The sequence below is a fragment of the Lasiosphaeria miniovina genome (genome assembly GCF_030549165.1).
Source record: "Lasiosphaeria miniovina strain SMH2392-1A chromosome Unknown B0T26scaffold_3, whole genome shotgun sequence".
Taxonomy (NCBI): domain Eukaryota; kingdom Fungi; phylum Ascomycota; class Sordariomycetes; order Sordariales; family Lasiosphaeriaceae; genus Lasiosphaeria; species Lasiosphaeria miniovina.
In genome coordinates this window covers 771,059-793,808 of record NW_026848222.1, presented here as the reverse complement: position 1 = coordinate 793,808, position 22,750 = coordinate 771,059, and the positions used below count along the sequence as shown (strand labels likewise).

Below are 22,750 nucleotides of genomic sequence, written 5' to 3'. Positions count from 1 at the left end.
CCGCAACCAGAGGACCCGCCAACGACCTCCTCTCTAGCCGATACCAATCAACCGAATACCCATTCGCTAGTGTGGCCGAGATGGTCGCTAGCCTACAGGCAGTCTACCACGACCGTAACCAGGGATCGAAAGCTCGGGAGGAGCTACGTAACCTGATGTACGACCCCCGCGATAAACAGATGGACATTCACCAGTTCATCGGTAAGATCAATAGCCTGGCCGATAAGGCAAATATCGCAAAGGCGGACCGAAAGACCACGTTGTACGAGCATATCCCGGCCAACCTGAACGTTGAACTTTTCGACGCCTCCGAGAGCCCTGATATCTCCTACGAATCGTTTGTGGTCAAGGTAGCCAACTCAGCCCTGGCCAAGAAGAGAGCCTACGAGCAAAGCAAGACCTTCAAGGAGTCGAAGGAGAGACCCTCAAAGGAGCGACCCTTAACGGAGAACCGCCAACCTCGCCGCCGCTCAAGGGAATATAAGAAGGAGGTCTCGGCAACTCCAGCCAACCCTCAGCTGTCAGAGAAGGAGGTGGAAACCCTGAAGGCAGCCGACCTCTGCTTTGTGTGCAAGAAGCCAGGACACCAAGCTCGCAAATGTCCTGATCGCAAGGTTATGGCCAGTCTCCTCGCCAGCTTCGATCATGAAGGAAGCTCTGACCGTGACGGGACCGCTGTTACCGACACTTCGTCGGAATCTTCAGGATCGTTAGAGTCGGAAAACTAGTTCGGCTATCGGAAGTCTCCTCGATAGCCCATATACCACAATTAGCTAAAGTCGGCAGATCACCAAAATCAAATACATTCACCAAACGGGTCAACCTGTTAGTCGATGGCATTGGTCTTGAGACTCACGCTCTTTGTGATACTGGAGCCGATATTTCCCTTTCTATGACCCCGAAGATGGCCAAGAAGCTCGTTGATAAGGTCGGGGCGAAGACGGAACTCTTGCCTAAACCGCTAGTACTTAGTGATTTCAACGGGGCCGCCACCGCTCGCGCCACCCATCAAGTTCGGGTCACTCTCGAGATCGACGGCAGACGTTTCCCCCGTCAGAAGTTCATTATCATCCCGACCGCCAATGATGTCTTTATAGGACAGGATTGGTTTACCAAGCAGAACGTATGGCTGCACCCCGCCTCGCGTACTCTTCGCTGGCCCGACGATACTCCTGCCCTAGCACAATACTCGCCCAGCATCCTTGTCGATCCGAGCACCAGCACTATTGACATGAATGCCCAGTCAGAGGTAGTCCGCCGAGATCGACTAATGGAGGCCGAGGAACGCAAGCTGAAAGTGCAAAAGATTCTGCAAAATCCCTGGCGCAGGACAGACACACAGACAGTGGTAACCGCTGCGACTCCAGCGGTCGCAACGGAACAGAAGCACAGCCCCGAGATGATTGCTTGCCTCCGCGCAATTGAGACTGACCCTCGCCAAGAGAGATGGAAAAAGCAGAAGATGCCCCAAACTGCCATACCATTAGATGGAGTCTCTAATCAGCCCACCATAAGCCTCAACGCTCTCACCGTCGACCCCAAGGCTTGGAACAAGACCTTCGACGGAAAGCATATCCCGTTCCCGGCAGGAGAGGATTCCGAGCATATTAACAAAGTGCGCGCCAAGCTACCACGCGAGTTGGCTCACCTGGAAGGATTCTTCTCGAAGAAAGCCTCAACGCAACTGCCTCCCAGTCGCCCTGGCTTTGATGTGGTTCTTGAGCTCAGTAAGCCGCTAGAGGGAAGACCGTCCCGCTACCCTACGCCCTTCGCTTTCTTAGGACTCGAAAAAGAGACCACTGACGAACTACTAAAGATCGGGTTTATTGAACGGTGCATGACCGATAAACCTGCTCCCACCTTGTTCGTGCCTAAACCCCATTCAGAAGAGCACCGTTTCTGTGTGGATTACCGCTGGGTCAACGACTTCATTAAGGGTCGACAAGTGTTAGCCCCTGACGTGCAAGGTACCATCAGCCGCTGTGGGCGAGCCAAGCACCTGACCAAAATCGACATCATCCGTGCCTTCAATCGATTGCTGATGGACCCCGGTTCAAGGTACCTTACCGCCTTTACCACTCGCCAAGGCACCTTCCAATGGAAAGTCCTGCCCTTCGGGCTGAAAGTCGGGCCAGCTTGGTTCCAAGCCTTTATCAATGCACAACTCAACGAGTTACTGGACCTCTTTGCTAGTGCCTATGCTGATGACGTTCTGGCCTATTCAGAGGGCGATAACGAGGAACACTTCGAACACGTTGAGGAGATCATCTATCGACTTCACAAGGCCGGACTCCAAGGCGATATCAAGAAGTCCTCTTTCAACGTGACCGAAGTCGACTACCTGGGTATGATTCTGGAGACCGGAAAAGGAGTACGAGTGGACCCTGCCAAAGTAGCCGCCATCCTGGATTGGGATTGGGACGACTTGACGTCGAAGTCCTCTGTTCGATCATTCCTAGGCCTCTGCAACTTCATTCGGATCTTCTGTTACCACGCCAGCCAAGTTGCCGAACCACTCACCAGGCTGTTGAAGAAGGACGTTGCCTTCGAGAAGGGACCCGAGCAAAAAGCCGCCTTCGACGCACTCAAGAGGCTTGCTACCGAGGCCCCAGTTTTGGCATTCTACAAGCCAGGTTTCCCAGTGAAAGTCGACACCGATGCTTCCAATAACGCCACGGGCGGTGTGATCTGGCAGCAGCAAGAAGACGGAGAATGGAAGCCGATCGGATACTCGTCCAAGACAATGTCCGTCCCAGAGCAAAACTATCCCATCCAAGATAAGGAGCTCTTGGCTGTGGTCAACACCTTGAAGGACTTTGAACCGGCTCTGTGGGGAACCAAGTTCTTTGTACAGACTGATCATCAAGCTCTCATCTATTGGTCTACTAAGAAACTGCTGTCCGCCCGCCAGATTCGCTGGTCGTACTATTTGGCCAATTTCGACATTACCTTCCGTTACCGCCCAGGCAAGGATAATGTGGCCGCCGACGCTCTCTCTCGCAAAACCGTAGACAACCCGACGGTCAAAGCACGAGAAATCCAAGACAGAACGTTCGCCTTGATCCCACCCGAAAAGATTGAAGGGCTGCCGAACGACGGTGCGAGATCAATCAACGCCCTGACCTCTACGGAACTTTGTGGAGCGGATTTGGTCGATACTATCATTGCCGAGAACGCCAAGCAGAACTTGGGTCGTAAAGAAGGATTGTTAGTTGTTCCGGAGACCACTGCCGACGGAAGCGTCTTTCTACGGACTGCCCTGATTCGAGAAGCCCATGAACCTAAGGCATTCGCTCACGCAGGACAGAACAAGACGGTCGCCCTATTAAAGAAGGAATATTGGTGGCAGGGCCGTAATAGCGACATCAAACGGTATATCCGAAACTGCCAGAGCTGCCAAAGGAATAAGGTCAGACACGACAAGACTCCCGGACTTCTCCATCCGCTGCCGATCCCAAAGCACGTTTGGGAGCATGTAGTAGTAGACGGAAAGAACATGCCAACGGACGACGAAGGCTATGACTACGTTTGGGCTTTCATCTGTCGTTTCAGCAAGCTAATCGCTACCCTGGCCGGACGCAAGACGGATACCGCGGAGATATTAGCCGCCCGGTATTACCATTATCTTTACCGCTTCCTGGGAGTCCCTAGCCAGTGGATTAGCGATAACGCCGGACCTTTCATCTCCGAATTCCTCGATACCCTCAACAAGCTTACGGGCACCAAACATCGCCACGGAAGCTCGAGACACCCTCAAACGCAAGGAAGTATCGAGATCACCAATGCGGAGTTGGATCAAAAGCTGAGGTTTTATGTGGACAAGTACCAGACCAAATGGCGAGAACACTTGCCTGCCTTGGACCTGGCCCACAATATAGCCTACCATTCGGCTATTGGAATGTCTCCGTTGGAAGTAGCGTTGGGAACCAGCCCTCGGAATCCCTTGTCTCTGCCATTGCCCGAGCTAGACCTGTCTACCGATCAGCAGAAAAAGGCCTTGGATATCGTCAAGCAAACCCAGCGAGCCCAAGACCTGGCAAGACAAAATGCCATTGCCACACAGGCCTTGATGGAGGCTCAAGCTAACAAGAAGCGTCGCCCCGTTGACTTCGGTGTGGGAGATTCAGTGTATGTCAGCAAGAAAGGATTCTCTACCGAAGCACCAACAACTAAGCTGGATTCCCAGAACGCCGGACCTTGGACTATAGTCGACATGAAAGGCCACAGCTTCGTCCTAGACACCCCGTCATGGTACAAGGGAAGTAAGGTCTTTCACGCTGACAGGCTGAGAAAAGCTTCTGAGGACCCTTTACCTCAACAACGGGCAGAACCGGAACCCCCTGTGGAGATCAATGGAGAACCCGAGTGGGAAGTCGAGAAGGTTCTGGCATCGCGACTGTTCGGTCAACGAAAGAAGCTCCAATACCAAGTGTCTTGGGTCGGCCTAGATCCCGACGAAACCTGGTATCCAGCTGGCGACCTCAAGAACTCTCCATTGCTGCTGGAGTCCTTCCACAAAGAACACCCGGAAGCTGCTGGTCCGCCAGTGAGATTACAGCAATGGATACGAGACGCGGCAGACGATGCTTTCAGTAGCGATCATAAGGATGATGAAGTGGCGGAACACGATGCGACGGGGGGGAGGACAAAGAAGAAGCATGCCACCAGGCATACTTGAATTGCCCCCGCGGTACTCTTTCAAGCTTCCTGAACGCCAGGCGCTCAGAGCTTGGAAGGGGGTAATGTGAGGACCCGTCCACCAAACTGGCCCTGAAGCAGCCAGAGCCGCCCAGAACCCACGGGCCTATCAGAAGCCTCCTCGAGGCCCCACCTACCCCACTGATAGATGCAAACTTATTCGCGAGCACGCGACGCGTTGTCGGACTTTTCCTTCTTTCCCTCCTCAGTTTAGAATCTTCGTCGATAGCACCCAATGGACTGAGTTCACCTCAATGCCTTGCCCTGGTCGTGACACGAAGGTCTGGCTAGCGTTTGACGAAGTTGTGAGCCCAGAGTTTACCGACAGGGGACGCGTCGCGTTCGCGTATGTAAGGAAAGAGCACCCCAACACACACACTCCCTGACATGCGTGCACCCTGTGCGCGCCCACCACCTGCTACTAGCTGGCAACGGATCCACACGGGGCACCACGCTTCCACGAACACATACCCCACACACTTCCAGATTATGTATATAAGTAGTGGCCCTCGCCCACCTCTCTCTGCGAGGGCCAGGTTGAAGTCTTACACCATTGCCAGTCATTGCTCACCTTCTTCTTGCCTCCATTGTGACCACCTTGATCCGGCGTACCTGCCTTTCCTTACAGCGTAGTAATCGGTTGGCCATATCTTCCACATACGCAAGCCGGGGATGGAATACGCGTACACACAGCTCAATTATATACCGTACAATCGTTTGCTCTTCCAAATCCGTAAGTTTACGCGAGTTGGGTGGAATATCGCGTCTTACAGGTCGACCAGCGCGTCGGTAGCGTAGTATTACTTCTGGAATGTTGTATAGCTGAGCTATAGGATAGATCTTAGGATTTTCGGCTTTTTCAATTGCCTCAAGGGCCAAAAGCATCCTGGCTTCTTTTGAGGGGGTAGCCATTGTCAGAAAAAAGTGGGTTCTGAAAGGTACTAGGATCATAGATTTGTCACTGTTGCCACAGACGACCTCACCACCAGGCGTTGCCACAGACGACCTCGCCACCAGGCCACCTGGCTGCAGTTCTGGCCACCTGGCCGCAAACTGGGCCAGGCCGTCAGTTATAGGCAACAGGGCCGCCAACAGGGCCAACGGCTGTCAGGAAGCCCTACAGGCCTTCAACACTGGCCAATGCAGGCATACAAGCCAGTATAATAAAGGGACCCTTTTCCTACCTTTGTATTTACTGGAGGAGAATCAAGCAATTACAACCCCATTCCACAAGATCCAGTGTGCAGTGTTTCTGACAGCCATAGCTTGTCGTAGTAAGATTGAAGGTTAAAGGTGGAGAAGTTGCGTCGCGTGAAAAATTCGTCGCTCGCTTATAATGCACGTTAGTGGACCTCAAAGACTCGAATCCCGAATTGGATTTAATTGCCAGACAGTGTTGCTAGGCTGGCCGCCAGTCAAGAGCCATCTGAGTGTGGGGCTCGTCCAAATATAGAGTGCAGTCAATGAATACCTCCACACGCGGCCAATGGCCGGGCCGTGCTCGCTGGCCTTGGCTTCGGCCCTGGTTTCAAGACATTCATCTGAACGCACCACACCACGATCGCCTGCCCATTCCGCCGTTGAGCGGCAGATTCGGTAGAGTGCGGCGCTGAGTGGCTCCATGGTGCTGGCCCCGCTCACGACCGCCCAACAGCGGGCGTATGCGCGGCCAAACGTGCGTTTCAGGGCCCGTATTTATGGGGAATTCATGGGCGTACAGTCGTGAAAGACTTTGCCGTCGGGGAAGTCATGGGCGTATAGTCGTGAAAAACTTTGCCGTCGGGGAAGTCATGAAGTCTGCCTGCCTGCACAGTCCCCACTCAATTATCGTCTAATTACTGGCGGCAAGGTCTGAAACGCGACGCCGTTTCACTCCGTCCCAAAGTTGGAACCAACCTGATCCGCGCATCCGTGTATTGGGCGGTCGCGGGCGAGGCTAGCACGTTCATGTTGGATCCACCTCCACATATTTTGCTGGCCGACCAATGAGACGACGAGTCGGCGGCAGCAGGAGCAGGGAATGGAGTGGTCTGTCGATGCATCCATATGGCCTTCATTTGGCTTCGGCCTTACGGCCCTTACTTGAGGGCTTGCGGAACTTCGACTTGGCTGTCAGTCTGATTGATTAATGTGGATGGCGAGGGCTGCAGCCGTGGTGGACTCCGGTCCTGCGAGCCATTGTCTGGGTCTCCTCCTACGATTTCAATTACGAACGAGCAGCTTTTCTGCTCCCATTTCCATTTCCGTCACCTTTTTTCACCTGCAACCATCACGGAATAATTACACGACAATAAAACCCAACCACCTAGCTTGAGCAGTTTCGCTCTCAACCTCAGTGATTGTTCCTAATAAAATGGCGTCCACCGCGAGCACGTCGCAGGGTCAGCAGGGCAAGGCTCAAGTGCCCGCTGTAGAAACCATAAAAGGCAAGCCGTTACTCTTCAGGCTGATCGCAATCAACGCCGCCGCAGTCGAGATTTGCAACCTCAACAAGCGGCTCGTAGTTTCATCGGGACTGGACGGGCTCGAGGCCGTAACCAAGCTGCCAGACATGGCGATTGGCGTGTCGCGGGAGTGGCAGTCGGCACGGGCGGGTGTGCTACTGTCGTTTGGGCGAGACAGGACGGTAACAGACGTCCACCTCCCCGAGACAGTCCTGACCTCTCTTTCCGCCCGCTTGCTTGCGAGCAGCAACCTTCCGGCCCTGCCCTTCCTGTACGGCGCGCATCACTGCAGCCTCGTCCTGGCCGCCTCTGCCAGCAGCAGCGAGGTCCTACTCGTTGACGAGATGCCCGTCCCGAAGAACAGCAGCAAGAACAACCCGGCGCCGCAGCCGCACACCGAACTCGTACATTATACCAACAACGGCAAGTCCTCCGCGACCGTTGCGTGGCTGCCAGCAGGTATCCACCGCCGCCTCGTGGTTCCGCAGACGAGAGACCTCGAATCGCACACGATTTTGTTCATCGAGGATGCCGAGTTCTGGTTGCTGTGGGAGGTCCATAGCCCAACGACGGCGACTGTGAGCGCGAAGCCAGCAATAGCAACAGCAATGGCAACGCAAGACTTAGCACAGAAGGTAATGGTGCTGGTTATCAGGTCACGGAGATCGCGAAGCATTTAATAAACTATAATCCAGACACAGTGTCTCCGATGATGGCTTTTATGAAATGGTGATTGATTACCTCGGTAACCACCCCTATTGATTAAATGTATTGATACCTGCCCGCCCCTTCTTTATAAAATCCACAAGAGTTGGTGGGAGTGAGCACCTGCATGGAGTTAAGTCATTAATTAGATTAAGATAGATAGACAGACAGGTTGGAGCAAGGGCTAACTGATTCCTTGGGCGGTTGATTCAATCAAGTTAGGTAGTTGGGAAACGAGGCAATGGTGCATGGCCCCAAGTCCTTCGAGCGCAGCGAGCAGCCGGCGGCAGGCGCTCCCGGAGGGCCGCCGGAGGGCCGCCGGAGGCAAATGTGAGATGAAAGCAAGAGAAGGTGAAGCTCAACCCAAATTCTATCAGAATTGTCACTTTGGCCTTCGTCCAAACAGCTTTTTCAAGCGCATCCCCAATTTCGGGCCTCTCTTCCCTTACTCGGTCGGCTTCTGTGCCTTAGGTACTGCTCTGCTTTCCGACTCAGGTTGGCGCCCCGGCTTGTCTGGGGTGCCGGACGATTGTCGTCTTGCGATAGAATCATCTGGAAGGTGAGCATTAATCATAGTAATCACCTGGCTAAAATACTCGCGCGACTCACGCTCCAACGGAGGGTACGTCGTAGCAATATTTTTAATCTTACGCAGCCTTTCAGTCCAGGAGCCGTCATCGTCAATACGCAAGAGAGATGTAAGATGTAAGGAAACCACCCTCGTAACCACCATGGCCACCGCCACCAGGGCCACCCTCGCCACCGTCGCCACTATCGCCACCGCTAACAGGGCCACGCACTATCGCCACTACCACCCTGGCTACGCAAGGATGACTCGTAACCCCTTTCACGTGTATATAGACCATGGCCTTCGCACACCTCTTTAGCTCAGGCCAGGTTGAAGTCTTACGCCAATACCAGTCATTGCTCGCCCTGCTTGTTGCTCCTATTGTGACCACCTTGATCAGGCGTACCTGCCTTCTCTTACAATTCTTCAACCTCCTTACTGTCACGGCACGGCGGTAGGCGCTGAGGCCCTACGGGTGCGTGACCATACTATAACCCACTATAGAATTGCAGCCTGACGGCTTGTAATTCTGGCATCCTTTTGGAAGGTGTGGTGCAGCGGTAGTGGGTGTTGCTAAACGCCGTCACACTTACCTTCCAGTAACGATCGAGCCGGTCACTATGGTGAGCAACACCCGCGGAAGAGACAGGAGCACCCCTCAGCCCGGCCCGTCACGGAGAACGGCAACCGAAGCCCTTGAGGACTTCGACAGCCAGACCCAAGATCGTCAGAGAGAGGAACCATTCGAGACAAGGGACTTGCCCCAGGAGCCCCTAGCAGCCGTTTCCTCCACCATGGACCCCCAGCAATTCCAGGCATTAATCATGCAGGCTATGACCAACTTCTCCGCTGGCCTCGGCGACCTAGGCACTACCCTGGCCAACCTAGGAACCAAAGGAGGACCCTATCGATCGAAGGACGACCGCCCTCCTACCTATGCGGTCAGCAAGCTTAAAGTCGACGCCTCCTTCCAGGACAGAGAAGACTGGCTCCTAGCCGTGGAGCAAGGAAATACCACCCGCCAAGACCGCCCTCAATGGCTCCAGGTCCAATGGGCTAGTACCTGGATGGAGCCCGAAACGCAGCAACAATGGCGGGCCTACCAGAAGCAGCTTCATGATGGGGACTTCGAGCGGGTCATGTGGCAAGAGTTCAAAGAATACGTCAATTCGAACTACCTAGGTAGTGTGACGGCGGTCCACAGCAGCTAGGAAGAAGGTCGCTAGTATTACTATACCATTGTCTAAGGATTCTAAGATAAGGAAAAGAAAGGAAGAAATTCTACAAAGGTGTGATCCCGGGCTCGGGGAAGTGGTGGTTGTGCCAATTGCGCCCCACCAGGTCCCCAGTCCCGATTGGGGATAGTGCCAGGTAGAGCCAGGACACAAGTCTCTAAGCACTGAGATTTTGGAATCTTGTGCTACTGTATAAGAGACAGATTGTATTGTGAGATTGGGGAGTCTAACCCGAATATAAACCCGAAGCTGGGCCATATTCCATAACTCCCTTACACAGTTTATCCCGCCATCACATGATGCTCAGATCAGGAAGTCTTATGTTGTCATAGTAGGTGCCAGATAGGTGGTAAGAGTTGGCACACCCCAACCGGACACACCTGATTTAGGATGTGGTCAATACATAACCCCACCACGTGACTCACAACTCAACCCACTTCTCTGCGCCCCGCGCAGCCTTTAGAACTTTCTTTCCTTTTTCTTTCCTTAGCTTTGAATTCTACGAATACAGCGACCATATTGCAGCCCTGTTTCAAATTAGTTGACTGCGCGGTGACACCCGTTTGATATTTGCTTTTTTCTCTCAAAGATCCAAGGCACGCTCACCTCGACCAGTCGTACCGCAAGTCGTCGTCCAAACCCTTGCGCCTTCTGCCGACCAGATTGGCCAGCCCCACGCACAGGCCAACCCCATCGTCCTCAATTGCGCAAACCGCCACCCCCTGATATATTACGATATTTTGGTCGTACGATCCTGGAAATTGGTATTGGGATACGCCAGATTGAGCGTTTTCTATGCATGCAACTTGCAGCAGTTTTGACCCCGAAAAGTTCATTGCAGCGTACTCGCAAAGATTTCATTGCAATGTACTTCACTGCAAAGGGGAATTACGGTTAGGGCCAGGTTGAAGTCTTACTGTTCGTGGTATTCCAACCACGTAGGTGTTCCAACGGGTCAAAAAGTGGTAGTACTACCGGGGGGGGTGGGGGGGTGTAAAGTTGTTCTGATTCATGTTCTCTCCGGAACTAAGGTAGGTTCTGCTTGCGACCGGGGTTTTTGTGTGTGTGTGTGTGAGAGGTCCGCGCGCCGCACGTGCCTACTTGCACGTGCGTACTCGCGCGATCTCTGCTTCCTCCCTGCTAGTGTGCGGTCACTAGTATCGCTATTTCAACACTTACACCAATACCAGTCATTACTCCCCTTCTTTTTTGCCTACATTGTGACCACCTTGATCAGGCGTACCTGCCTTCTCTTACACTCTACCCCCTGCCGGCTCCACCCGCTAAGTTGATACGGCTACACTTCTACGAGCTCTACTATAGCTCGTCGTGGATTAGGGGTTAGGGATTAAGAGCCAGGAATAATATAAGCCAGGTTTTTAAAAGCTCTACAGTAGCTCGCCCGGTTAATAGCCCCTGAATGTAAACCAAAAAAGCGGTCCATCCTCATCTCAGGGTCCACCCTATAACAGCTACTTGTCTGCATAGTCTGGGAATGCGGATGCTAGGGCCATCACCTTGTCCATATAGAGCTCTTCGCAGTTCATGGCTCCGTTCTCCCGGAGCAGATCGACCATTGTCGACGTCTGCTGGTTATACTCGCGCTCCTCCCGATGCGTCCCGCCCTGCATTCGTTGCCTTCTCACAAACGCCTTGTCCTGCTCAGGCCACCCCTCCAGTGACCTGTCCCAGTCACGGGTTGTTGAGAAGTCGAGCGGTGTCTCACCGTACAAGGTGGGAAGTGCCTTTTGTGCCAACTCGCGTGACGACGATTCCAGCGCGTCGATTCGTCTTTTGCGCTTGATTGCCGCGATCTCTCGTTGGAATTTTTCCATTTGGCGCTCCACCTTTGCCTGCAGATGCTGGATACCCTCAATTATCGCCCGTATACGCTCAATTTTTGCCTTTACACGCTCTGCTTTGCGCTTTGTTTTTCTTCTTCGTAGTATGATTAGTTTAAGGAGCGTGATTGGATTGAAACTTTTAGCTTTCAGGTCCTCGCCTTGAACGCTGTCGTCTTCGGAGTCCTCGTCTCCGGGGTCGTCATCCTGGAAGCCCTCGTTCTGAGAGTCCTCTGCCTGAGCGTCATCATCTTGGGACGCCTCCGCTTGAGCGATCTCCGTCTCCAGCAAGACCTTCACCCTGCTCATGACTACTACCTCTCCCAGAGATATACCCTCATTTGCCCAGGTGGACCTGTCGGGCCGCCGCATCTCTACCTGAGCATTCACATTGGCCCCGGCCCGTAGCAAAATCTTGGCTACTTCCACGCTTCCCCACTGGGCGGCGTAGTGGAGCGGCGTCCCCTTCCAATTAGGAATTTGCTCATCCAGCCGAGCTCGCAGCGCCTCCTCGCCACGGCCCGCGTCGATGGCCCGAGTGCGCTGGATTAACTCGGCGAGCAAGCTGGCAACCTCCTCGTCCTTCTGGAATCTGGTTGACGCCGCGAGGCCACGGAGGTAGTTCGAATCCCAACGGCACGCAATCGACTTGTGCGCTCCTGTTGCCACTTCCGAGGGGGTATCCGAGCAGGCGCAATTCGTCCTCGTTGGAAGGGGCGTACAGAGGGTGTCAGGCCGCCGCGCAAAGAGGATTCGCAGCATCTTATAGGAGAGGGGGCCACCCTTTATGATGCACCCTTCGATGGCGTGGCCGACGTCCTCGGTCGAAAATTGATTGTCGGCGCCAACGACGTCAGGGTCCAGCAGGACGTCGATAGCGGCTTGGTTGTTTGACACGGCGACTACTCAGAGTGACGCCGAACCGTCGTCGCCGGTAGCGTGGATATCGACCCCGCTCTCGACAAGCATCTTTACGATGGCGGCCGTATGGGAACGAGGCTCGGGCTGGCGAAAAGCCAAACTGTTGAGCAGGGGGGTGCCGTTTGAGTGGCGGGAGGGAAGTGGTCGGGGCATATATTTCAAGATCGTTTCGATGACTTCCCTGCTGTTGACCTTGAGAGACTCGTAGAGCACCTTTATAAGATCCTCGCTCATTTCCACATCCTCGGCGAGCTTACCAAGTGCGCGTTTTGACATCTTGGTCAAACTTCTGTCCTCAACCCCAAGTTTCCTCGTGTAGTGGTCTAACAGCTGGGCGTCGTCACTTCGAAGCGCCGCGATCCAGAGTGCAGTGATGAGATCTTCACTCATTCCAGCATCTCCGGCAGGTTTTTCAAGTGGGACCTCGAACAGCTTGACCGGAGTCTTTGGCCCGAGCACGGACTTTCTCAGAATATGCAAAAGCTTCTCGGCGCCATTCAAGTCCTTCCTCAGCGTCAAATTCAAGAGCTCGCGAAGTTTGACTTCGATGCCCGCATGTTGCATGAGGGCCGCCGCCCGAGAGGGAAATTTGTCCGGAGGCTCCTCTGTCCACCAGAGCTTCTTTATCAGGGGATCTGAGTCCCGATTGCAGAGCTCTAGATAAATCCTAGGCTCAGGCCTGTTATCCCCCGTGACGGCGTATCGGAGGAGAAGCTTCAGTAGAGGTAGTGAGTGGTGCTTGATGGCAATCATCAGCGGACTCGTCACCTGGTTACGCCCGTAATCTATCTGATTAGCATCCCCGCCCGCTTCAAGCAGGACTTCGACAGCTGGAAGATTCTGTATCGTGGTAGCGAAATGCAGAGCACTGCCTGCAAAGTCAAGGTAGTAGTCGTAGCAATCCGGCAAGAAGTCGTCCGTTTTGTGATCCGCAACGGCCCGTACATCGGCGCCGTGCGCGAGAAGCAGTTCCAACATGTTAGTTTCTTGCTTATACGACAGCAAGGCCATGTGGAGAACTGTCAGTCCGTCCTTTGTCTGTGCCTTTGGATCCGCGCCCCTTTCCAGTAGGTACCGAGCAACGTCGCATTGTGCGTTCCGTGCGGCGAAGTGGAGAGGGGTCTCCAGCTCGTTAGAACGTACATCGATACATCCCGCGTAATGATAACGTTCGACGAGATATTTGCAAGTTGACAAAGATCCAAGGTAGACGGCTTGGTGCAATGCTGTCACCCCAGGACGGTGCAAGACTCGCTGTGCCGCGGGATCCAGTGCGGAGAAGTTCGGCCGCTCAAAAAGAGCAGAATATAGAGGAGGGGCGTGCGGCAACTGCTCGGCGTCGGTGTCCAGTTCTTCACTGAGAGCTCTTCTTCCCTCTTCAATAGATGCCACAGCTCCTTCAAACGCTTCCACGGAGAGGCGCTGGAGCTCGATCCTCGCGATGCGGGATCCCTCACGCATCGAATTGACCAACATATCGACGACCGTCTCTGTGTCGATCTTATGTTTCTCATCTAACAAGGCGATCATTTTTGGCACAAGGCTTTGGGCAAGTGGGTTGCCGAGCTCGGCAGATTTGAAGATAGCATCTTCTGCCTTTGGAAGTGGGAGGGTGTCCGGCATCCCTTCCTCGCCAGGACCGTCCAAATTATAGTGAGCCCCTTGGATGCGGAAAACACCCAAGGCCAGGTATGCCCAGGCCTTTTCCTGAGCTGGCGGAGAGTTTCGAACCCGCTCCAGAAGCATCTCACCAACTAGGGCCCGGAAGCTGGGGTGCAAAGAGCGGAGGCGATGCATGTAGACTGGAAACTGCCGATCACGAATGACATTAGTCTGCCGATACCGTGGCCAAATGAGTACGCCCATTTCGACTTGTTTACCTTGGGAAGTGATATGCTGAAATCTCCGTAGTTCAGAGGAGCCGGCTCTAGCCTGGAGAGTATCTCAGTCGTTGCCACCTCCAACTTAAATACGGGAAGTTCTACTCACGCGGATATCTTTGCCATCTTCTCTGCCCCGTTCTGAAGTTCGAGGTCGACTAGACCGCCGATACCAACAGTATCGATCTTTGATCTTAGTCGATCAAATAGTCTCATCAACGCGTCGATCTGTAGATAGCCACCTGGGTCGTTTGGCTGCTGACTATGCGTAATATTGTAAGCGATAGCAATGAACGACCCTCCTGAGAAAATTCTTTCCATTTGTGGTGCTCGCGCTCTTCCCGTGGCGGCGCTTTGTCTACAGAATTAGAGCGGAACTTGGAATTGGCTTGGGGCTTAGGATGTGTTACCTAGAGACTCTGACGGCGGAAGTCTCCCGGCATACCAGATTTCCAGGATGGTTACGAGGTTTTTTGCTCTGAGTTCCGGATCGAGGCGAACAGTCGATCTCAGAATAGCCTCGGCCTTGGGCAAGTCGACGTCGCTCGCTTGTCTACCAGAGATAGTGTCGACGATTGCATCGACGAAAGAATCGTGTGATTTTCTCATTCTGTCGTACTCTTCATCATCTATTGGCGTTATGTTTGGAGTGTCAGAGCAGGACAGAGTTTGGGCGTTCTCTGCAGAACGAACAAGGCCGCGAGAGAGCCGATGCCATGGTTTCTTTTCTCCATTACACATGACTTGCCATACCATCAGTCCGTAGGAGTAAAGGTCTACCCTCTTCAGCTCAAGTGCGTCCATGGGTTTGCTCGCCTCAGGGGCATCCCAGTAGGTTGTGCGGCCCCTGAGCTGTTGCTTTGGGCTGTTGGAGCCCTCAGTAAGTCCGATAAGAGAACAGCCTGCCCAGCAATCAATCGGTTAGCACACTGGTTTTAAAGCGCTGTTCTGCAGAAAACAGTATGCGCAAACGTACCAAATCCGAGACTTTCGCTCGTATATGTTGTTCATCTTTGAGGAAGAGAAGAACGTTCCTTCGTCTGTCAGCTCCCAGTCCGATCATCACTCTTTATGACTCCTCACCGCCAAGAGAAGCACATTTCTTAACTTACTGGCTCTTCACATCGCCATGAATAATCCCACTCATGTGCAGAAATGAGAGGCCCAATGCGACGTTCTCACAGATCTTATTCTTGGCCCCCGCATGCAAGCATAGCCGATCCGGGTCCTGATGATCAGACAAGGATCCCAGGTTCGCATACTCCAGGATCAGTGACGGAGCCACCGTGTCTGCCAAGTCCGCATGTGTATCCCAGAAAATTTCCCGGAGATTGACAATATAGGGATGGTTTCGCAAAGGGCGGTGAGTTAGCACACGAAGCTCCGTCATCACGTCTCGCAGCTTCTCTGCAAATCCGGCACCAACCCGCCATTCGTTGACAACCGGCTGCTTTACAACGACGAAACCCGTAACCCCATATTCGCGGTGATCAACGACGCGGCGGACGGAAAACGAGCCACCTTGCGCGATCATGCCGGCAACTCTCAAAGCTGGATAGCCCATGCCAAAATTGAAGGGCGCAGCGCGTCCCTCCAACAAGGGCCCATAATGCAGAGTGGTAAAGCTTTCGAGATAGATCAGTTCAAGGATGCCGGGCTCCGTAGCTTCTGCCCCCTGCCCGGCCTGATCATCAGGCATCTCGGCCGCTTTGGCTCGAACAAGCGCTCGAATGCGTTCCAGGGTTGATAGCTCCGACTGCTGCATTTTCTGGAGTCGGGGAGGGGGCGGTTGTTGAAGGTACTCAAACTTTGGCTCTGGACCGGGGGACTTGGGTTGAGCGATCATGGAATTTAGGCCATTCAAGGATGATAAAGCAGAAAGTGTCTGGCTCAGACTTGTTTCATGGCTGGATAAGTGTTGATAATCTAGCACTAACTCTTGATCCTCTCAAGCCTTGTCGGCTGGGAGGTCAGGGCTGTTAACTAACGTCCAGAACGCCAAAGGCTCCCTTAGTTTTCCTGTCAGCAGGCCAGTTGGCAGCCAAACGTCCTGGTACACTGCTGCCGGGCGGGAATTAGAATTGCACATTTTCTCGTCAGGTATGCGCTACGCTGCGGGTGGGTTTAGGCATCCATGCTTGATGGAGGGGGGCTTGTGAATCTGATTGCTTACTAGGCTTGGTGTTGCATGGCTCCGTACGATTGCAACTGCAGCCCAACTCAGGTTGTAACCTTATTACGCAGCAAGGCTCTCTCTCCTACTTCAAAACCAGGATTGATAGGCAGGCTACTATCTCCTTCACCGGCATACCCGGTGTTGCAATTTTGTTATTTGCGTGATTTTGGGAGCCTTAATCCAGCTTCTTGAATTCGTACCATTCTGGTATCCATCCTGGGTGAGAACTCCAGAATCCGGTGTTGATCTCATGGATCCAGCCACGGCAATCCGAATCACTGCATCCCTTGTGGATCTCGTGAAGCTCTGTGGGGAAGGCTACGTGATCGTTTGGCGCTTCGTCCAAACGATTAAGCATATGGGCTACGACGTTGAGGATCTGGACCAGCGGTTCAAAGAGGAAGATATCAAGTCACGGATCTTTGCCCAAGCCCACAATCTGATCGTGGATGAAGCACGTGGCAAACGAGCAGATGTCGCAATTAACCAGCCCCTTTTATGGACACAGACAGTCTTGGATCACTTCGTCCAGGTCAAAGACCACCTGGAGATAGCGGAGAAGATCGTCAGACACTATTGCGAAGGGAATCCAAATCCATCGAGTCCCCAGAGCATCGCCTCTCCGCTTTCACCAGCTACAACGGATGCGTTGAGAGTATCAAGTGTGGGTGCCGGCGGGCCAGTTGAGGGCTCTGATGCCCTTCTGGATTTGACAAAACGGCCCACAGAGAATTCCCGCGTGCTGGATGCCGAAATTGCATCCAAAAGGAGGATCCACAAGCTACTGAAATCCCCCTTCACGGTCAAGCTGAAATGGGCTCTAAAGGACAAGTCGGCACTGGAAGACGCCGTCACCAAGCTTCGTGCCGACAACGAGGCGCTACTATGGCTGACTATGCCCAATGTCCTAAATCTTGTCTTAGAAGCCATCTCGAGCCAGTTTGCCGCTCTCAGGATCGAGATCAATGAGCTCCACCCCCTTTGCCACGCCGCGAATTTAGACGGCCATGACTCCCGTTGGCACCGTGAGAAACAGCTCTTCGAGAAGCGGGCAAAGCCGCAGCAGGAGGCTAGGGAGCTCATGGCCTCGCTCAACCTCGAGACTGCCGAGCGGAAAGAGGCAAGGGGCCTGGAGCTGGCCAGGCTCCCAGAGATCATGGCCAAACAAGATTGGCCAGACACCCGAGAACGATTTTCCACGATGCTCCGGAAATCCGAGCCAAAAAGCAGCGACGAAGTCCAAGTCCTGGTCGAGTGGAAAGAATGCAACCGAAAAGTTCTCACTCGCGACGAGACCGTTGCACGGGTCAGCAATGTTGTCGCCATGCTTAGCTCGCGGCCCTGTATTATCACCAACGTCCTTACGCCCCTTGGCTTCGTCGAAGACAGTCGGGCCAACTCCCGGCAGTCAGGCTGGCTCGGCATCGTCTATGATACCTCGACACTTGGCTACGACCCTCCGCGCCACACGCTCCGTAACCTCCTCGCCAGCGCCTGGAAACCGCCGCTAGGTGACCGGTTCCGGCTTGGCCAGCGCCTGGCCGAGACTCTACTCCAGGTGCACAACTGCCACTGGTTACACAAAGGACTGCGTCCCGAGAACGTCGTTTTCTTTGATCGGGAGAGGTCGATTGCGGAGCCGTACCTGTTCGGCTGGGACTACGCACGGCCGTACAGGCCGGGACAGAAGACCGAGACAGTCATGACGGGGGTGGGGGATTCTGAGCTGTACCTGCACCCGGACTGGTTTCAACAGGCCGTACCCGAGGCGTCTAATGCGGCGGGGACGCCTGCGTCTCGGTGCTACGTCGAGTTCGACCAGTATCAGCTTGGATGCATACTTCTAGAGATTGGGTTGTGGTGTTTGATCGGAGACCTGAGGGCAGCAACTAAGCGGACGTTTTCTGACGATCAAGACGGCCGAGAGTGCTGGAGGGAGTATTTAGAGACGAAAACGACGGCTTTAGAGCCAGAGGTGGGTGCTATTTATGCCGGCGTTGTTAGGAACCTTCTGTCAGGGCTTAAGGGCAAGGGACTCGAGTTCTGGCATGCGGTCGTCTACCGCCTTAGCCAATGTCAGGCCTAGTGGGGAATTTTAGCACAGTATTAGAAGATTAAAAGTATAACTAAAGGCCAGCTATAAGCCGCTTCTCTGCAGTTGCGTTTGTTAGATGTAAGAGAAGGCAGGTACGCCTGATCAAGGTGGTCACAATGTAGGCAAGAAAGAAGGGAGCAATGACTGGTATTGGTGTAAGACTTCAACCTGGCCCTCGCAAAGGAAGGTGGGCGAGGGCCACTGTTTATATACATGGCTGGCGGTTCAATCTAGTATGTGTCTGTGGAGGCTTGGTGCCACGATGTGGCGCTAGGGGCTTGGCCAGCTGGTGGCGATTAGGCCAGTTGGTAACAAGTGGTGGGCGCGCACCCTGTGCGCGCGTGTGCGGGTGCTCGGGGTGTTCTTTCCTTACAACCTGCTATTTATATTACAAGATCTACGAAGGGGCGAGGATACTACAGCAAACTCCACGCCGATTCTGCTGGCTTTTGACAAAACGGCAGTATTTCTGGATGTAACTTTTCTGCCATTTTCAGGGTTGGCCCTGTGTGTTGTTAGGGTTATGTATGGGGATTATAGTGGCTTATAATAATCCTTATAGTGTATTCTTTCCCTGCACCTCAAACTCTCTAATCCGCTTATGGTGGGAGTTGGGAGTCTGTGATAGAATGAACGGCGGATTCCGTTGGGTATTCCGATCACGCTGGTGAGGGCAGCAGGACTTACTGTAGAGCTAATCTGCAAGAAACATTTTTGCGATGCTTAATAAGTCAGCCTTAGCAACAAAGGGCCTTGGGGGAAGGCTCAAAAATTCCCAAATCTAACCAATAAAGTCAAGCCTAGAGAGCGCAGGATTTCGACTTTGATGGTGAGGCCGGCGGCGACGTGTGCTATGAGAATTACGAGATGCGACTCCTCTTAATGAGTCGCTAGACCTTTATTGATTTAGAACTGTATGATTCTAAGCCTCTTCTGCTTACTCCTGTTCTATGTGCAGTGGAGGAGCTACTTACTAAGGGGAACGTCTAGGGTCATACAAGCCCCGATTCGCGCCTGGCTGGCTAGATGCCTGGAGTAGCATTCTGAACGGAGAAACTAGATTGCACGAAAGAGCAGTGCTGGGCCAACATCGTTGCGTGGTCCCTGCCTCCTCCCTCTCACGGCGTGAAGCCCTGCCACGCCAGTAGAATCTTCTAGCCTCCTTACCAGCGTCAAGACACAAATCCACGTCATCCATTCCTTCGGCATCGCCGGTTATTTGGCTCACATAGACGATGCACCCTCAAGTGTGGCGGACGCAGTCATACAAGGGCTAATGATCTGATGCTATTGCCCTTAGCTTCCTATTTTCGGCCCATATCCGAATGCCCCTAAGCTACCCCGCGTAATTGAATCATACTGTAGATGGATCACTGTCTTTGTCCGGATGGCCCTTTTGGCGCTAGCATCCTGGGCCGCAGCCGCACAGCCAAGATCTTTCGCCTCTCATTCCCACTCTTGCTTTCAACGAAGTTCTCTTAAGGTACGGCTTATGTCTGGGGTTAGGCAGACGCTTCGTGCGGCCCCTGTTCCGTCCGCTCAGTAGCGAATCATCCACTTGTTCGCAAGCTTGCGTTGTGGCGACGTCGATTGGACTGGCGATCAACGCGACTCTGACCGCAACTCTGCCGGTCTCTTCCTCATCCTCTTCCTTCAGAGGCGTAGGCTCCCAAGTCGTAGAGACACCGATGCGATGATACCCATGTCATTGCCCTTGTTTTCCTAGTCTCGGTCCGTATTTTGATGACTCCTGGCCGTCCTCAGCGTAGATCATACGGCGAATAGATTCCGCCTTTTCCGGAATGCTCATGCGGCCTGAGCCCAAGTTGGGGCCTCTTCTTATCCCCCTTCCCCGCTCCGCTTCGTCAACTCCCTTCCAAACACCATCTCTAGGCAGCATCCACCCGTATCGGTGAACCCCGGTTAGGCGGTCTCTTCCGTTACTTCTGAGCCCTTTCTGGCGTCACTATCCTACGTAGTTACGCAGTCAAGTTCTTTTCCCTTCTCGTCCTAGTTTTTGTCTTCACTGAGGTTCCCTTCAAGGCACACTTGGCAGGCGCTTGCCGCGACCTTGTGTAGCATACAACGGTGCAAGAAAACGTATTCAAAAGAGTGCTTGTATTAGGAAGAAGAAGAGCGGCCTGTATAGCCTAGGTGCGCTGCTACTTATGATGAAAATGAAGCCTTTGTTCCAAAATGTAGATCAGGCCACAATGTGGCCGGAAATGGTCAGTTACGTCACGTAGCGCGACTTCTTCCGACACCTTGTTCCGTCCGCCGATGAGTGAATCATTACCATATTCGTGAGCATGTATGATGGTACAGGTGGACCGGGAGATCAACCCAACGCGAGAGCAAGCGATGGTGACTGCGACACCGCCAGTCTACCTCATCCTCTTCCTTTAAAGGCGCGGACTCCCAAGTCGAGACGCTATCCATTGGACGCCATGAATCTTCGTCGGAGTTCTAATATTCAGTCCATTCAATCAGATGCTTCAGCGTCCTTAAGGTGAGACGTCGTCCGGTCCGAGGTGCGGGTCTGTTTATGAGAAAGCGCAAAGCCACTCATTGACTGCGGCGCTTCTTGGCTGTAGGACGTCTCCAGCTGCTAGGCAATAATATGTCTGATGTCGTTTCCAGTAGCTATAGTTGGTTGGGGTGGCATCGCTAGTCGCTATCACTCTCGGTCCAGGGCTCCTGAGGGTAGTACGAGGTCGGATAAATGACAGAGTGGTACGGCGGTCATCAACCCCGGCAGAAGCCGAGTCTTCCGCGACCTTTTGGTAACATCCCTTATTGTGCGGGTAGAGCTCGTCGTAGTAACTAGTCCACGGCCGGCGATGGCGGCGGGGCGCCGAGGAGCACTGTCATCCGCGGCGGTGGGGGGGCCATCGGCGGGCTCCTTCTCCTAATGGCCGAGGTCGTAGGCTGCGTCTGCTGCCGCCGCCGCCGCCGACAGGACGACGGGCCGGCTGCGGTGCAGCGGTGGAGCGTCAGGTCGGAGTTGCGGGGCGACAGTAGCACGGCGGGGGCACAGCCTGAACACGCACAGCGTGCTCAGCGGGTGGGCGGCTTTCCGGTGCAGACGGAGCCGGCGGGGCACGCCCGTGCCTGTGTTTTCGCCGGAGCCGCCTAGAAGGGAGTAGTGGGAGGCGGGCCACCGCGTCGTGGCCATGCCGAATGAGGCGACGCTGGCATTTGTGTAGAGGGGGGGGGGAGGAGTTCTGGCATCGGCAGAGCGTGAGTCCGAGGCCGTTATCACCTAGGTAGTGGGTAGCGCTTGTTAGCGTGGGGAATTAGCGTCAGCTTGAATCGGAATGCTAGTTTAGAGGATATAGAGGCGGGCCCACTATCTACATGTGGTCAAACATGTGTACACTGCTCTAGTTTGAACCCAGGGGCTCCACTCAAGCAAGAACACCTCTTCATTCGCCCCCTTCCACGCCTCTGCCTCCCCATACATCATCCCATGCACATAAAACTCCCCTACCAACCGGTACCTCCCACTTCCCAACCGTCTGAGCACGAACGGCACCCTCCCCCCTGGAAGCACAACAATCTTGTCCCCAGCCGTCGCCCCGTCCGGCACCATGCCCACATACAACCTCTCCGTGCCCGCGAACCGCGCCGGCTCCGACGAGCCGCTAAGCCGCCGCGAAAACTCCACCGCCGTCTCCCAGTACCGCTTGTACAGCGCCCGCACCCGCGGCGCCAGCGTCTGGTACCGCCGCCCGTCCGCGTCCAGCTGCACCACCGCCATCGCCTCGTGAAGCTCCGCTTCGTCCCGGCCGCCACCGCCGGCCGCCGCGGGCCTGCTGAGCTCGGCTTTTACGGTGGTTCCGTTGGTGCGCGGCGGCTGCTGGAGAGGGCCGTGACGTTCCGGGCCGACAGCATGACGTCGACGCTCGCGTGGCGCTGCGGGCGCCGTGAGCCGCCGATTGGGATCTTGCACAAAAGGCCTTCGGTCGACTCGCCGGTGGGTAGGCGGTCCCGTTGCTAGGGAGTAGGGCGGCCAGGGCGGTCTGCGCGTCGTGGCTGCGGCGGATCGAGAGCTTGCCGTGGAGGTCGGACTGGGCGGCTTGCGCCGTGCTGGCAATGCGGATGGTGTCGACGAGCCAGCCCCTGATTCGGAGCGTTCCACCGTCATTGTCATTGTCGTCGACCTGACTCTTACGAGAGCATACGTG

The 22,750-nt window shown here is 54.3% G+C and overlaps 5 protein-coding genes across 5 annotated transcripts; 3 read left to right on the top strand and 2 right to left on the bottom strand.

Annotated features, from left to right (window-relative positions):
* Positions 1–7,051: 7,051 nt before the first annotated feature.
* B0T26DRAFT_749295 (uncharacterized protein) lies at positions 7,052–7,822 on the top strand (the record flags this gene model as incomplete). The annotated part of the gene is made up of 1 exon (XM_060445080.1): positions 7,052–7,822. The coding sequence occupies one exon, from the start codon at positions 7,052–7,054 to the stop codon at positions 7,820–7,822; it is 771 nt and encodes a 256-aa protein (XP_060297740.1).
* Positions 7,823–8,578: 756 nt separating this feature from the next.
* Positions 8,579–9,626, top strand: B0T26DRAFT_749294 (uncharacterized protein; the record flags this gene model as incomplete). Its single annotated transcript, XM_060445079.1, has 2 exons — positions 8,579–8,684; positions 9,016–9,626. The coding sequence occupies 2 exons, from the start codon at positions 8,579–8,581 to the stop codon at positions 9,624–9,626; spliced, it is 717 nt and encodes a 238-aa protein (XP_060297739.1).
* Positions 9,627–11,122: 1,496 nt separating this feature from the next.
* B0T26DRAFT_749293 (uncharacterized protein) lies at positions 11,123–16,057 on the bottom strand (the record flags this gene model as incomplete). Its single annotated transcript, XM_060445078.1, has 6 exons — positions 11,123–12,372; positions 12,415–14,221; positions 14,293–14,344; positions 14,402–14,554; positions 14,738–14,845; positions 15,405–16,057. The coding sequence occupies 6 exons, from the start codon at positions 16,055–16,057 to the stop codon at positions 11,123–11,125; spliced, it is 4,023 nt and encodes a 1,340-aa protein (XP_060297738.1).
* A 1,476-nt stretch (positions 16,058–17,533) lies between these two features.
* B0T26DRAFT_700356 (uncharacterized protein) lies at positions 17,534–18,081 on the top strand. Its single transcript, XM_060441537.1, has one exon. The coding sequence runs from the start codon at positions 17,782–17,784 to the stop codon at positions 17,977–17,979; it is 198 nt and encodes a 65-aa protein (XP_060297737.1). The 5' UTR covers positions 17,534–17,781; the 3' UTR covers positions 17,980–18,081.
* A 3,930-nt stretch (positions 18,082–22,011) lies between these two features.
* B0T26DRAFT_623839 (uncharacterized protein) lies at positions 22,012–22,164 on the bottom strand (the record flags this gene model as incomplete). Its single annotated transcript, XM_060436126.1, has 1 exon — positions 22,012–22,164. A coding segment is annotated over one exon (153 nt), but the record flags the coding sequence as incomplete, so codon positions are not given.
* Positions 22,165–22,750: the final 586 nt, after the last annotated feature.